This window comes from Arvicanthis niloticus, chromosome 17 (assembly GCF_011762505.2).
Source record: "Arvicanthis niloticus isolate mArvNil1 chromosome 17, mArvNil1.pat.X, whole genome shotgun sequence".
Taxonomy (NCBI): domain Eukaryota; kingdom Metazoa; phylum Chordata; class Mammalia; order Rodentia; family Muridae; genus Arvicanthis; species Arvicanthis niloticus.
Window position 1 is genome coordinate 45,320,666 of NC_047674.1, and position 14,457 is coordinate 45,335,122.

Sequence of the window (14,457 nt, forward strand, 5' to 3'; positions counted from 1 at the left end):
ATTTTTGCTTGCCATAATGGAAGAATTGTTATTGGCATTTAGTAAGCAGAGTCCAGGGATGCTGTTAAATGTCTCATACTGTAAAAGACAGCTTTCTCGATGGTTACCCTGCTCTCTCAAAGGCAAGAATGTGGAGGTTAAAAATTCTTCCGCCAAAGCCCTCTCACACCAAATACTTTTAGTTTTGTATTGAGTTTAGAAATCAGGTACGCTGGGAATGAAAGTAGAAGAAATTCTAGGACAGGATTAGTGACTTGCTGAAGGCCCACAGGTGCCTGGGTTAAAGCAGGGATTTTAAAATCGATGACTTTAACGTACTGAACTTTGAAAAAGCTCTCTGTTGATTATCATTTTCTTTTGTCCTCTGAGAAAGTAGTTAGTGTATTATTTTCTGGCTTCATTGATGAAGTCAAGAACAATGCTTTATGCTCCCTGCTAGACTGGAAGCGGAAGAAGACAGCACCTAGACACTTGCATAGCATGTAGTAAGCTCTCCTCATGTTGTGTCTGAATTGAAGCTTCTGGCAGTGTATACTGATGGGCATATTTGATATCCACAGCTGTGCCTTGCATACAGAGGCCACGTGAACAGGATCCTGGATATGACTGTTTCTCTCCTATTTGGCTTCCAAACTATCATGAAGAATATCACCTGTGACTGGAGTCTTACAGAACCCCACCCTGAAAGGTAACCATGGGGGGAAGGTGTGGGTGGATTCTGCCTCCTAGGGTCTGGATCAGCTGTCTTGGAGATGATGGTCCGCCTGAGATACTGAGTATTCCATTTGGGCTTTAGATACTAACTCGGGGCTTTGAAATTATTCTACCTGACAAAGAAACTGTCATGAATATAGAAGGAGTCTGAAAGAATTCTAGCATCACATTTGGGACAGAATGTTCAAGACATTCTTTGACATGAGAGATGAGGCAATTGAGGTCCTGAGAATCTGTACTTCGCTGAAATGCATCCTGCTAGCAGGTCTGTAATAAAATTAAGGCACCCTGCTCCATTGACTCTGTTCTCTATCCAGAAGTTCATCACGGGTCTTGAAGTTGTTTTAAACTTCAATGAGCCAGTAATACCCGGATGGTCCTCTGATTACAGTGTGGCATGTAATCTGTTTAAGATGCATAATTACATTGTTACTTGAAAGTGCTGCTGATGCCTAGTGTCAGACTGACTGACTGACTGACTGACTGACTGACTGACTTTGTATCAACTGATTTTGTAGATGAAGGTGGGCTGAGCCCAGGGTATAGGGGGCTGTCGGGCTCAGGTCTTAAGGAGGAGTCCTGAAAGCCTTACCCATTGGCCCCTCCCATTCTGCTTTGTCAGCTGGCAGTTCACTTGCATTAACCTCTGGCACACATGTGTACGTCACTCTGAGGATCTCCAGTCTTCTCTGGCAAATACCCCATTGCTGGTTCATCGGATTGACATCCTCCCCATGGTTCCGGAGGCAGGCCTGCTCTATGTGGATGAAATTATTCTTGCAGATACCAATGTAACAGGTGATCCCCGCATCTACTGTTCTCTTGGGCCTGCCTGTCAAATGCCTATCTCAAACTTTCACTCTAGTGATTGCTTTCCTTCCTCCCCCAAAGGAGAGAATAGGTGATTCTTCAACTCGCCTGCCTTGGTTTGAAGGCAGATGGGGTTGGGAGGGTGTGCCCTTACTTCTATGTCTCTCTCAGTCTCTGTTTCTTTCTGCCTTCGGTTTATCTCACAATTTCATCTTGCTTTTTTTTTGTGCTTGTACTCCTACTCCCCATGTTACTACTTTCTGGCTTGAAAGATTTATGCTCCTCATCTGTAAAATGGGTACAATAAAGATTATACCAATAAAGGCATGGATAATCGCCAATGATTAATATAAAGTTTCCTTTCATGTCTCCTGACTAAGGAAGTACTTTAAAAATATAAAAATCATGATTATTATTTTGTTCGTCCAGCAGGGTCTTTCCCTCTCCTTTGGCCACAGTATCTGTCATACACAGTGCTAGAAGCAATATTCAATATTTGCTTTTATATATGGGCTAAAGGTGTGATTCATGACTTTTTGGATAGATAGTCGGTGCTGCAGGGACCAAACTGTCCTTTCTGTCCTCCCAGACTCCTTCCACAGAGTCTGAGTTCAGTTCTGATTGTTTCTCCACCGAGTCTCCTCCAGCCTCTCTTGGGGATAGTGTTCTTTCCTGGTAGTGCTGGCCACTGCTCCTCAGGATGCAGAGGTCACCCTGATGGGTCTCACTAACGTTGGCCATGCATGAGCACTGATGGCCAAGGCTGATGGTCCAGGTTCTCTTGGAGCCACCAGCCTCCCAACCTGTGTTCCCTTTTCTATTCTGTCAAGTTTGTTTCTTATGACTTTGGCCTCAGTTATTTCATATTTCCTAGCTTTCCAGTCTATGGAAAGAGATGATGAAACTGTCTCTTATAATTTTATTTACAAAGAGTGCAACTTTTGAGCCTTTCTACTAGAAGTTGCAGCCCCAAGGGTAAGAGAGATTGTGGCTGGCTCATAGCAGATGGTCAGCTTTGCAGTCTTATCATCTTTTTAAATTTAAATTTTATTATTTTTATCTATTATTTGTGTGTGTGTGTGTGTGTGTGTGTGTGTGTGTGCATGCCATGGTGTACTTGTGGAGGCCAGAGGACACCTTTGTGAGCTCTTTCTCTCTATCCACCTTTGAATTGTTTCTGTGGTTTGAACTCAGGTCCCCAGGCTTGCATGGCAGGTGACTCTACCTAATGCTAAGTCATCTTGGGATTCCCTCTTGAAACTATTTTATATCATCTTTGATGTGCATGAAAACCCCATCTTTTGCTTATTCTGTTGGTTTAAGTGTTCTTTGAACATTTGGGGTGCACAGAGCCATTGCTAGCTGCTCAAACTTTGCTTTGACACACTGAAAATGATGATGCTATTTAGATGCAGGTTGAGATGATGAAACATATTTGCTGGTGTCTTAACTGGCTGGAGGGCTTTTGTCATCCTAGTACTGCACAGAGTTTTCAGAGGGCCAAGCCAGTCAGTGTTTCACAATTTAAACCTGTTTGGGAAGCTCTAGACTAGATAGCAGGTGCCAGTTTGCTCCCTCCCCTCTCCATTGCATGTCACTCTGTCACATGAAACCAGTAGTTCTCAACCTTTGGATAGTGACTGCATTGAGGCCGCATGTCAGATATCCCGCCTATCAGATATTTATAGTATGAGTCATAACAGAAACAAACTTACGGTTATAAACTAGCAATGAAATAATTTTATGGTTAGGAGTCACCACAGCATGAGGAACTGTATTAAAGGGTCTCAGCATTCAGAAGGTTTAGGACCACTGCTTGATGTCAAGGACCTAGTGCCCTTTCACTGCCCTTGCCTTTTTTACCACGAAAGCTCTTGCGTGAACTCTTTGTAATCTGAACTGTGGCCCGTGAAAGCTATCTTTTACCCAATGCCCAGCAGGAAGGCAAAGGATACTGAAATAGTTTGTGGCCATTCAGTTCTGCAATCTTTCCGAACTACCTGTCATGAAGATTTTCCTCAGTCACACAGGCCATGCTCCTTGATTTAGAAATGTGAGCACTGGGGAGCCTGTGTTGTTTAGCAGAGTGGGGAATGCAGGATTTGAATTTGTGTGTTTGTGCGCACACAACACTTCACACTATGAACAGACACTTGGGTAGCACTTAGTACATCCCTCAGGGGCGTGGCATTCCTAGGGAGGATCATCTGTCTGTGCATCACTAAAGTTTCCAAGGCCTTGGAAGGAAGGGATAGCTATTACGTGCCCGGTAGAACATAGGAATGTTCTACGAGGTGTTTGACTGGCAGGATCTTATTTTTATTTTATTTTATTTTTTACTATGGAGTTGATCTTCATCTTCCTATATGATCTTTGTATTTCCCTCTTGGTAATAAGCCCCAACCCCCACGTGCTTCTCTGATGGTAGTTGGTGGGGAGAGATCTCGGCTTTATGTGTGCCTGGAGATCTGAGTGACTTAACCATTTCCAGCCAGAATTCTCCATGTCCGGAGTCTCTGTCTTGAGTTATATGGTACTAATTGCATCCTTGGTTTCTAGTTTCTCAAGCCGACTCTGGAACAGCCGGCCCAGGTGGGAATGTGGTGGAGTCAGTATCCGTGGCGGGAGCCCCTCCAGTCTACAGCATAGCCTCCTGGTTGGCAGGATGTGGCTCAGAGCTCCCTCTCATCACTGCGTGGTAAGGAGTGGTTTTCCTACATGGGTCCCTCTTCGGTAGCCACAGCGGGCTCTGTGCATGTAGGCACAGCTTTTATCAGGGTGGGAAAACTCCCTAGCTTGCTGTTTAAGGCACTGGTCTCATCTCGAGTATGATACATTGAACACAGATGGGGATTTTGTTTAGACAAATTGCTGAGACCTGGTAGGTTTGGGGTAGGGTCTTCGGAAAATTTGCATTTTCAGTGACCTAGTGGTGCTGATTTATTTAGGCCAGAGCTAAAGATACGAACCTATTTATATTGAATTTATCATAGTTATCAGAGTAAACACCATTTTCCCTTGACGCCCCTAATTGCAGTATTTGAACTTGTTAGAATTCTTTCAAGCAGCCAAGGAGCAAAAGTAGGCATTTCTGAGAGTGCACCAGCAGATGGCACTAGAGCACCACAACCCTGGCTTCCCAGGCTGCTGTAGATTACAAAACAGCAACTAAGGATTGATCTCCTTGATGTTCCAGGATTACATTTGTGTTATTCTTTTAATTTTCACTTAAAACTCAGCAGGATCAGGAGAATCAAAGTTCCCTGCTCTGGATGTGTACTGTACATACATGTGTGTATAAATACACATGCACACACGTGTACATGCATACACACATGCACGTGCATATTTATTAACTATGAAATGACAAGAACCAATCTGTGTTACTGTGTACAGGTTCACACTCAGAGTGTACCTGATGACCTTCCACTCTGAGTTTTCCTTGAGTCCCTGGGCTCCTCTGGAAGCCTGTGGCCATGATGGAAAAAAGGACAGTCTGTCTGGGATCTACCTTACAAAGAACACCAATCCTATTCATGATCTAAAACCCTCCTCAGAAGTCTAATGTTCTAAAGCCATGTCCCTGGGGTGTGGGCTTCAACATGTGACTTTGGTGTTTGAGGGGGATACAACTAGTCAGCTCAAGGCAGTGACTGGGGAGACTCCCTCTTAGGTCATGATGCAGGATGCAGTTATTTGGATACATTTGCTTATCAAAAGCAAAGCTGCCCTGGCAGTGAGTTTGCATATAGAAAGTTAGTGAGGTGAAGTAGATGCTTCAGCAGGGAGTACTGGGGGGCACTAGACTCTGGTATCAAAATGAGGCTCTACATCTTTGGAGTTACTCCAGTTGTGGTGAGTGAGACAGCCACTAGACAAGAATTGCCTCTTTCCTTCTACAGACAAATTACTGTCCAGAAAAGGACACACTTGCAGAATAGTCAACTGATTATATCTGCCTAGACAGAGTAATCAGCCCTTAATAATTCTGCAGCACTAAGGTCTGTCAGAAGATCCTGGGCCAGAAGGCTGAAGAACAGATGCTTCAACGTTTTGTAGTAGAGGGAGTGTCCAGGTGTTCAGAGGTCTCTATAAATTGGCTAAGTTTTAGAAGCTATGCTTTGTGCTTCCCACAATTATAGTTAACTCAGTCATTCTGGATTTCTGACGGGGTTGAAAACTGATAGCCTCATAGCCAATCCTGGCTATTTACATTGAGAGAATTGATTTGAGTGGATGGTCGTCAGCTGACATTCATCCTAAAGCCAGGTTCAGAACTAAATGTTTTAGTTAGGATAGACGACAGAGGTGCTGGTTAGTCAACAAAATGATGGACTGGGTATTAGGACTATCTTGTACCTCACTGGTACAAATTGGCATAATTATGCTCTAATTGTATTTTGAGAGAAAAGTTTCATTTTAACAGGAAGGGTGATGTGTAGGAGGAGCTAAGGTAGGAGGAGTACTGAGAGGAAGAGAAGGAGTAAGAAGAGGAGGAGAAGGAGAGGAGAAGCTAGGTGATGAAAGAGAGAAAAAGGGGGGAGACATGGAGGCAGATGTTGACGTATCTCCACCAGTCAAAGATAGTTGATATATCTAGGTTGGGTAGTGGGTTACACCTCTGATTGAGCATTACCAAACTTATAAAGCCTTTGATTAACATTTAAAAAAATGTATAAGTGCAAAAAGGAAAAGGGGGCATTGGATAGGGGTTTTTTAAGGGGGGGGGAATGGGGAAAGGGGATGGCATCTGAAGTGTAAATAAAATATCCAATAAAAAAATGGGGGAAAAAAAGAAAATGAGGCTCTAGAAAGCCAGGTCCTTTGTGAACCAGAGGTGGGGTGGCAGGGGGTGCAAGAGTTGCTTGTTGCTCTGGATCCCTATGCTCATAGGATCAGTGTTGGTGGTATGTCCTTAAAAAGCCAGGTATCTATCACGGTTCCTGCTATGGGAAAGGAACACCCGATGTCTGGGAGCTGAAACTCATAGCCTAGAATCAAGGGTATGGAATAATCTTCGTAAAGAGCTGGGTTTGGTTTGCATGCCACACCCTGAGGCTGCTGTGGCTAATGTTTAGCTTTTGCTATGCTACAGCAATGTGCCAGATGAGGAAACCGGAGAAGGATCTGAACTGACTGAGGTGACAGTGACAGCGCAAAGACTCCAGAGGACAAGCCCACCTTTGGGAGGACACTTCTCTCTCCACCTCTCTGATACAGTGATACACGGTAAAGGGGTAATCAGGGTACAGTGTTCGTCATGCACATACTGGGGTACATAAGGTAAACAGTAGCCTGTAAGTTTGGCAGTTAGGATGCTGGGTCTGATGGGTCTGAAGTGGCTGTTTTAACGTGAAAGACCTGGGAAAGGACAAACTGTACAGTCCCGACCTTTTTATTCTGTAGAAGGGAAAGTGAGTGAGTTGGCTCTCTGAGGCTGTTATAATAATTTACCACAACCTTGGAGACTTAGAACTACAGAAGTTTATTCTTAGTTCTGGAGTTGGAAGCCCCCACATGAAGGTGTGCGTAGGACCCCACCTGTCCCTGCTCTAGGGGATGATGTGCTGGCCGCCCCTTTCAACCCTGGTGGATGCTGCCACTGCTTGGATGAATCTGCTTTAATTTCTGCCTGCTTCCTTTGTCTCAGAGCTTCCTCTGCCTTGGTCTTGAAGGACAAACAAGATTTTATTTTATTACACAATTCACGATAAGCCCCTCCTCTCAAACCTTATATCTTCCATTACGTGAGATAATATTAATTTTTTTTGGGCTTCCAAACGATTAGGACACTGTCATATTTTGGGGGTGTAAGGGTGGGGTTGGAGGTGAGGGATGGGGTGAGGTGGAGTGGAATTCAGCCAGCCACACTGACGCTTCCCTGAAGGTCTTAAAACTAACGGATGATGGGTAGATGCATACCTGGGTATTTTAAGTTCTGATTCACGTCTCTCCAATTTCCTAGGCCAAAGCCCGTTGTTCCCACCCATGTCCTTTAGAGTTAAATGCAGTGGTTCTGCCTTGTACTATTTAGCGGTCACCCAAGTTTGAAAGAGATTAAAACACAAGGTTAGCGTGGTGTGTTAAGAGCTTTGATAATATACACTCTTCACAAGGCATAGGATATTAGAACTGATTCCATTATCGTTCAATAGTCTTATCGATACATATGGATAGAAATGTGGGTCTTCAGAAGGGAGGCTAAGGGGCATTCAGGAAGGCTCTATGTGGAGCTGGTACATGCCCCCACATCCTAGTTCCTGAGAAAAGGTCTCCCTGGGTGGGAGGTACACAGTGTATCTTTACTATAATGGGACAACATAGGAAAAGCTGAAGGCACCTTGTTTTTTTAGAGTCAGATAAATGGGTCAGTATCCACAGGGCTCTTTGTCTCTATGGTATGAACCACTAGGGTAATTGTACTTCTTACAAATAAAAGATTATCTGCAGACACCTTTCTGGTGTCACATTACTGCCTCGCAGAGCCAAGGAGGAAAGCCAGCCTTAGCCCAACATTCTGGAATGAGGACAGACCCAAAATTATGTGCAAATGTAGAGAAATGCATTTTAATGGAGGGACTGCTGTTGGCCTTGTAGAAACAGAGTGGAATGTTGTTAACCCTTCAGGGTACTGTGCCATTCAAGAGGAAGGCTCTTGAGCAGGTGAAAAGCAGCCTGAATTTTAATTTAAACCTGCCACAGCACTGGCTTGGCAAGCTTTTGAATATCATTAGGTTTTATTTTCTTCATCCCTCAGGTAGGCACGAAGGTGCCCACATGGCCCACCTCACAGGGCTGTTGGGGACTGGCTAATGAAATGGAAACTTTTGGTAAAGTACAGAGCACAGAGATTTGTTATTTCTCTGTGGGGATGCGGAACGGGAAAGCAGGTGGTCGGACTTAGAGGAGCTTCTAATAGAGAAAGCAAAGCAAAGTGCCAGCATTCCTCAGCTGGGGTGGCTAAATTTTATGGGTGTCAGCTGCTGTATGCCACCCCTACTTTCTGTGAAAAGTGGCCAAGTTTTCTCAATTCACAGGACCAGCTAAATTTTTCCAAGGAAAAGCCAACATTTAATTAGACTCTCAGCATTACAAAGGTGTGTGCGGAGCTTTGTTTCAAGTTGATAGTTGAGACAGGTTTTTTTTTTTTTTTTTTTTTTTTTTTTCCTGACACAGCATGTTCACTGTTTGCCATGTGGTATAGCTCTGTTGGAAGTATCTCACTGTAAAAAGTGAGCATCTCCTTCTGGGGACAGACATGATTTTTAACTAGGGTAGAAGGTTCTCTTGTAGGATATTTTTGACTCTGAAGGTCTCCTGCACATTTAGCGTGCACATCCGGGTATTTATTTTCTTTTATCCTTGATGCTGACACCTGCAATGTGCATTCATTAGCATCATGCTTTCTGCACCAAACACTGGCCTCACAGATGTTCCGGTGCGCATGTCTGCCAGACAGCTTCATAAGCTACTGCAGGACAATGCTGATGAGTCCACATCTGGGTATCTCAATGCCAATGACTTCACTGTGACGGAGGATCTAAATTCCTGCTATGAACATGTGTGGACTCTTTCTTGGACCACTCAGATTGGGGATTTACCCAATTTTATCAGGGTAGGTATAACCAACTTTTGTTTGTTTGTTTGTTTGTGGTATAGATTTGGTACCCCGGAGAAATTTTGTAAAACGAAGAAATTCAGGACTGTATGAGTGAAAAAAAAGTCATTGGTTATTATTGTCATTTGTTGGAATATTCTAGGAATGAGCAAGCATCCCTATCCTTCTTCCATGGTTTCAGCATACATTTTACATCTCAGATCTCATTGCATTAAACCCGGGGTTGACTTTTCTAAAAGCACAGGCAGAGGAGCTGTCGGTCAGTGTCCACCATACAGAGTTCCACATCTGTTATTGGATAATTTAGGCAGATGTGATAGAGTTGGAACATCATGAGGCAGATGGCATGGCAGAAGGGAGTTTAGGAAAGGATTTGCTGTCCTTGGGTAATGACAAAGGCAGATGCTCTTGCATATTTAACATTTAAAGAAATAATTTAACAATCATCTAGTACTTGCTTATTTTAAAAATGACGCCCAAGATGAAATTTTACCCGAGCTATATGGCACTGTGAGATATATGGTTTTTCAGTCAGAATCCTGGATCGCGATGGAAGAATGGTAATCTTGGCTCTGATCTCAAAGGACCATTTTCTTATGTTTTATTTAATATATTAAGTTGTAAACTAATAAGACAGGCACATAAGAGCAACATAGCTCAGTACTTAACATACTGGTTTTTGTGCCTCTTTTTAGTTTATAAAATTTATTTTATTATTATTATTATTCTTTAATCATTTTACATCTAGACTTTATCCCCCTCCTGGTCCACCCTCTGACTATTCCACATCTCACACCTCCTCCCCGCTCCCTCAATCTCCAAGAGGATGTCCCCACCTCCCATCCCCATCCCACCATACCTCCCCATTCCCTGGGGTCTCAAGTCTCTTGAGAGTTAGGTGCATCTTCTCTCACCGAGGTCAGACCTGACAGTCCTCTGCTGTGTTGTGTTGGAGGCCTCATCAGCTGGTGTGTGCTGCCTGGTTGGTGGTTCAGTGTCTGAGAGATCTCGGGGATCCACATTAGTTGAGTCTGCTGGTCTTAAAATTTATTTATTGTTTTTTTTCAATTCATTTTATGTCCTGATCACAGGACCCCTCTCTCCTGTCTTCTCAGTCCCACCTGTACAAATACCTTACCCCCATTACCTCCTCCCCTCCTCAGAGAAGGGGATCCTTCTCTTGGGTATCATTCCACCATTTTGATAACTCTTGCAAATCAACTTATTTACTGAAGCTTTCATTAGCCATCTTTTGCTTAATAGTTTACTTATTAAGTTTCTGGACTAAAATTCCTTATCGATGCAAGCTATGGGATTATTTCAAATGTTATGGGCATAAAAACTCATCTTTTGTTTTCATCAAGATGAGATTTCTTTTCCATGGCAGAATTGATAAAAAAAAAATGTAACTATCTCAGGTCTCTGATCAAAGTCTTACTGGGGTGAATCCCTCTGTAACTGCTCGTGTGGTATATGACGGTGGAGTTTTTCTTGGACCCATCTTCGGAGACATGTTGGCTACTGCCAACCAGCAACCTCAGGTGAGCATGGCAGCTGTCTCCAAATGTATTTCAAGTTCTTCACCTGCTTTCAGTGTGAGCCAATTGATTCAACTTCTGTGACTCCTTTTTTTCTAAAAAATAATTTGGTTTGCTTCCACAGTATTTACAAAATACTATGAAAACATAATGTATTTGAAAGCACCATAACTTCTATAAATATGGGTGCTATTATTATGATACAAAAGAGAGGACCTATATAGCTGAATATATATAACCAATTATTAAGCATCCAAACTGAATGGATAATTATAATAATTCTAAATTTATTGTCATCAGCTGTGTCGGTGTGCGTGTGGAGTCCAGAGGAGAACTTTGGGGAGTTGGTTCTTTCCTTTCATCTTTACATGGGTTTCAGGGAATGACTCAGGTCCTCAGGTCCTTGGGTCCTCGGGTCCTCGAGAGCCATCTTACTCATGCTGATTGTCGTTATTTTTTATCTTTTGAAAATAAAGCATCACAAATAAAGTTGAAGGGCTTTTTGTCTCCTATGTCACTCAAGTATGCCTTTCCTTCTTACAGAACTGTTATAAAATGTGAGCGTGCCTTCGGCCCATTTTAAAACACACGCAGAATCAGTCAAGTCATATCTTGTTACCTTTCTCGTCTCTAAACATTCTTTGATTGGGCGGGCGTTGGTTGCGCTGAAAAGGAGAGATGTAGAGGCTTTACTTAAGGACTCACCACGTGCTAGGGCAAAAACAACTTTGAGCCAAATCCGAGAATACGTGTTGCTCTGTGTTGCTCTGCTCGGCTGGTGGAAGGACAGTGCTTATCTGAATAGTCTGTGATTGTCAAAGAGATAAAGGTAGTTCTCATGAAGTGTGAGCCTCGAGATTAAAACATCCTTGTGTATTCTCAGCTTGGGAAATTATTGCCAGATGACAGAGAGGACACTTTTGAAAGACAATTTATCATACACCTATACTGTTCATGACTGGATACAATAGGACAAGGTCAGACTGGGAATCACAAAAAGGACCCTATTTCAGAAGGGCATTATATTTAGCGTATTTATTTGCTTGACTGGATCTGAGCATTTCCTCTACTTTGTGAAGATTTACTACATTTTGAACGGTTCATTTTTACATAAGAACTTTTCACTGAGAAAATAGAAAAAAAAGGAAATGAGAGTATATGAATCATAGAGACATTTTAATTTAGGAAATGCCCGCAAATATTTCATGGCTGCCCTTGCGGACACGTAGTCCAGACATCTGCTTTTCATTCTCTTACCTCTGTCCCCAGGTGGCAGTACGAGTGAATGACATACCAGCCCATTGTTCAGGCTCCTGTTCCTTCCAGTATCAGCAAGAGTCAACTCCCAGAGTGGATTATGTGTGGTATTCTCTTGGTATGATTTAGATATGAAACTTAGACTCACTGATTTTGCGAGAGGCCATGTAGTGAGTACAGTCAGCATCTTCAGTAGAGAGAGATAGGATGGGGTTGCATTTTAGTTGATGTAAAGGAAAGGACTTCCTTCCTTCCTTCCTTCCTTCCTTCCTTCTTTCCTTCCTTCCTTCCTTCTTTCCTTCCTTTCTTCTTTCCTTCTTTCCTTCCTTCTTTCATTCCTTCCCTTCTTCCCTTCTTCCCTCCCTCCCTCCCTCCCTCCCTCCCTCCCTCCCTCCCTCCCTCCTTCCTTCCTTCCTTCCTTTTACTTTTGTGTACATTGGCGTTTTGCCTGAATGTGTGAGGGAATCGGATCCCTTGGAACAGAAGTTATTATAGACAGTTGTGAGCTGCCATGTGGGTTCTGGGAATTGAACCTGGGTCATCTGGAGGAACAGCTAGTGCTCTTACCTGTTGAGCCATCTCTCCAGCCTGGACATTGTTTCTTCCTTGAAATGTGTGTGGTTATTATTATTATTTTTTTCATTTTGATCTTCCCTTATTATTATTATTGACTAATTTATTTTTATTAAGTTATGGCATTTCATTGCCAGTTTGAGAAAATTGAAGGTGGGGACTGTGTATCAGAATAATAAATGCAGTTGTCTGAATCAGCAGGAGATTTCTTCAGTTTTGGGAGAGGAAACCAAAAGCACTTAAGCATCTGATAGTGGAGTGAGATCTCCTAAATGGAATGTTAGCACCGATTTGGGGCTTGACACTTTCTCTCCCTCTCCACTTTTAGGTAGTGATGTCAGCCTGCTGGTCCATTTTACTGGAACTGGTTTCCCTAGAGATGCCCAGTTCTTACAGGTCATGGTGAACAAAGCAAGCTGTGAAGTTATTTTCTCAAACGAAACCAACGTGGCCTGTGAGCTGGCCCTCCTACCAGTTGGAGTGTACCGGATTTTTATGCTGGTGAGACCGTTAGGCCTTGCTGTTAATGCCAGTGGAGAAGGCCTCTTCCTGAGCGTGGAACCCAGGCTGGATGCTGTGGAGCCTTCTACAGCCGCAGAGATTGGTAATGTGGGCGGGGCTACACTGCATACCTGCTCTCCGAAGCTAGAGTTCTTGTTGATAGGCAGAAATCTAGGCCTATAGCAAGGTGAATTCCATTTGTAGTGTGATTTACAGCTTTTTGTTTCCTAAGCATTTCTTCTACGAAAGAACACTTTTAAGCCCTGATACGGACATTTGTGGCACATTAAGACTAGAGTTTGGCTAGTGATGTCATGTATAATGGGAACAGGGAGTCGCTTTGGTGGATATTTACCCTAAAATCTCAAAGATACTAAGTGAGTCAGTGCTAGTTTTAGGAGTAAGGTAACTTGCCTGAGCATCACAGGGAGGGAGGTGGAGCTAAATTACAAAACCGCTGTTAGAGCTTTTAGGTTCGCTCTGCTGTTTTGCCTTAGAATGGCCCCATGATGCATTGCGTGATGTAGCCTTCTGTGAAGTAAATGAGTCAACAGATGGCAACACACCTTTAAAAGTAACAGCACGTGGCAAGTGAGGAGTGCAGACCACGCCCCCCCCCAACCTAGTTTGTTTTTTTTTTCCCACAGTCCTCTTCAGTATTGTTAGGTACTTGGCTAGCATGCAAAGCCAACTACTGTTTTCGTAGTGCAAATCCAGAGGACAACGAGTCTTACCAATATCAGGCCTGAGGATTGGATCTTAGGTCCATGGGAAAGTAAAGATCTTTCCAAATCTTGTTCCTTTCAGAAGAGCGCTGTTAGTTTAGAAAGACTACAGTTGGGCTATAACAGTCTCAGAAACACTCAGGCCCATGCTTGCTACTGTTATTAACTATAGAACACAATGCATATTCCTTTCCTTAGTCATTTGGATTTTTGTCATTGTTGGCTCTGGTGGCCAGAAGCCTGTAGCTCAGAATACATTTTACCATTAATTAATTAATTAATTAATTTTACATCTCAATGGCAGCCCCTTCCCAGTCCCCTCCCACAGTCCCTCCCTCTCCCCTTCACATCTGAGAAGAGTGAAGTCCCCCCTAGGCACCAACCCACTTTGGTACCTTAAGTCACTGCAGGACTATGTACATCCTCTTCCACTGAAACCAGACAAGGCATCCTAGTTAGGGTAACAGGATCTACAGACAGGCAATGGATTTGGGGTAAGTCCCCAGTCCAGTTGTTGAGGGACCCACATGAAGACCAAGCTGCACATCTGCTACATATGTGTAGGGAGCCTAGGTCCAGCCCTTGTATGCTATTTGTTTGGTGGTTCAGTCTCTGGGAGTCCTCAAGGGTGCAGGTTAGTTGACTCTGTTGGTCTTCCTGTGGAGTTTCTGTCTTCTCCAGGGCCCTCAATCCTTCCCTCCCAACTCTTCCATAAGACTCC

At 43.3% G+C, this 14,457-nt stretch overlaps 1 protein-coding gene across 7 annotated transcripts in view; it reads left to right on the top strand.

Moving 5' to 3' along the window:
• Pkhd1 (PKHD1 ciliary IPT domain containing fibrocystin/polyductin) overlaps positions 1–14,457 on the top strand; it is a 440,341-nt gene that overhangs the window by 45,345 nt on the left and 380,539 nt on the right. For all 7 annotated transcript variants that reach the window (XR_013104680.1, XM_076915223.1, XM_076915219.1 and 4 more), the window contains 8 exons: positions 561–688; positions 1,337–1,512; positions 4,084–4,222; positions 6,620–6,753; positions 8,955–9,139; positions 10,561–10,683; positions 11,950–12,055; positions 12,839–13,114. Coding sequence is in view for 6 of the 7 variants with exons in the window: in XM_076915223.1 (XP_076771338.1) it covers positions 561–688; positions 1,337–1,512; positions 4,084–4,222; positions 6,620–6,753; positions 8,955–9,139; positions 10,561–10,683; positions 11,950–12,055; positions 12,839–13,114 (1,267 nt within the window). In the remaining variant the exon portion in view is untranslated. The remainder of the gene's footprint in view (positions 1–560; positions 689–1,336; positions 1,513–4,083; positions 4,223–6,619; positions 6,754–8,954; positions 9,140–10,560; positions 10,684–11,949; positions 12,056–12,838; positions 13,115–14,457) is intronic.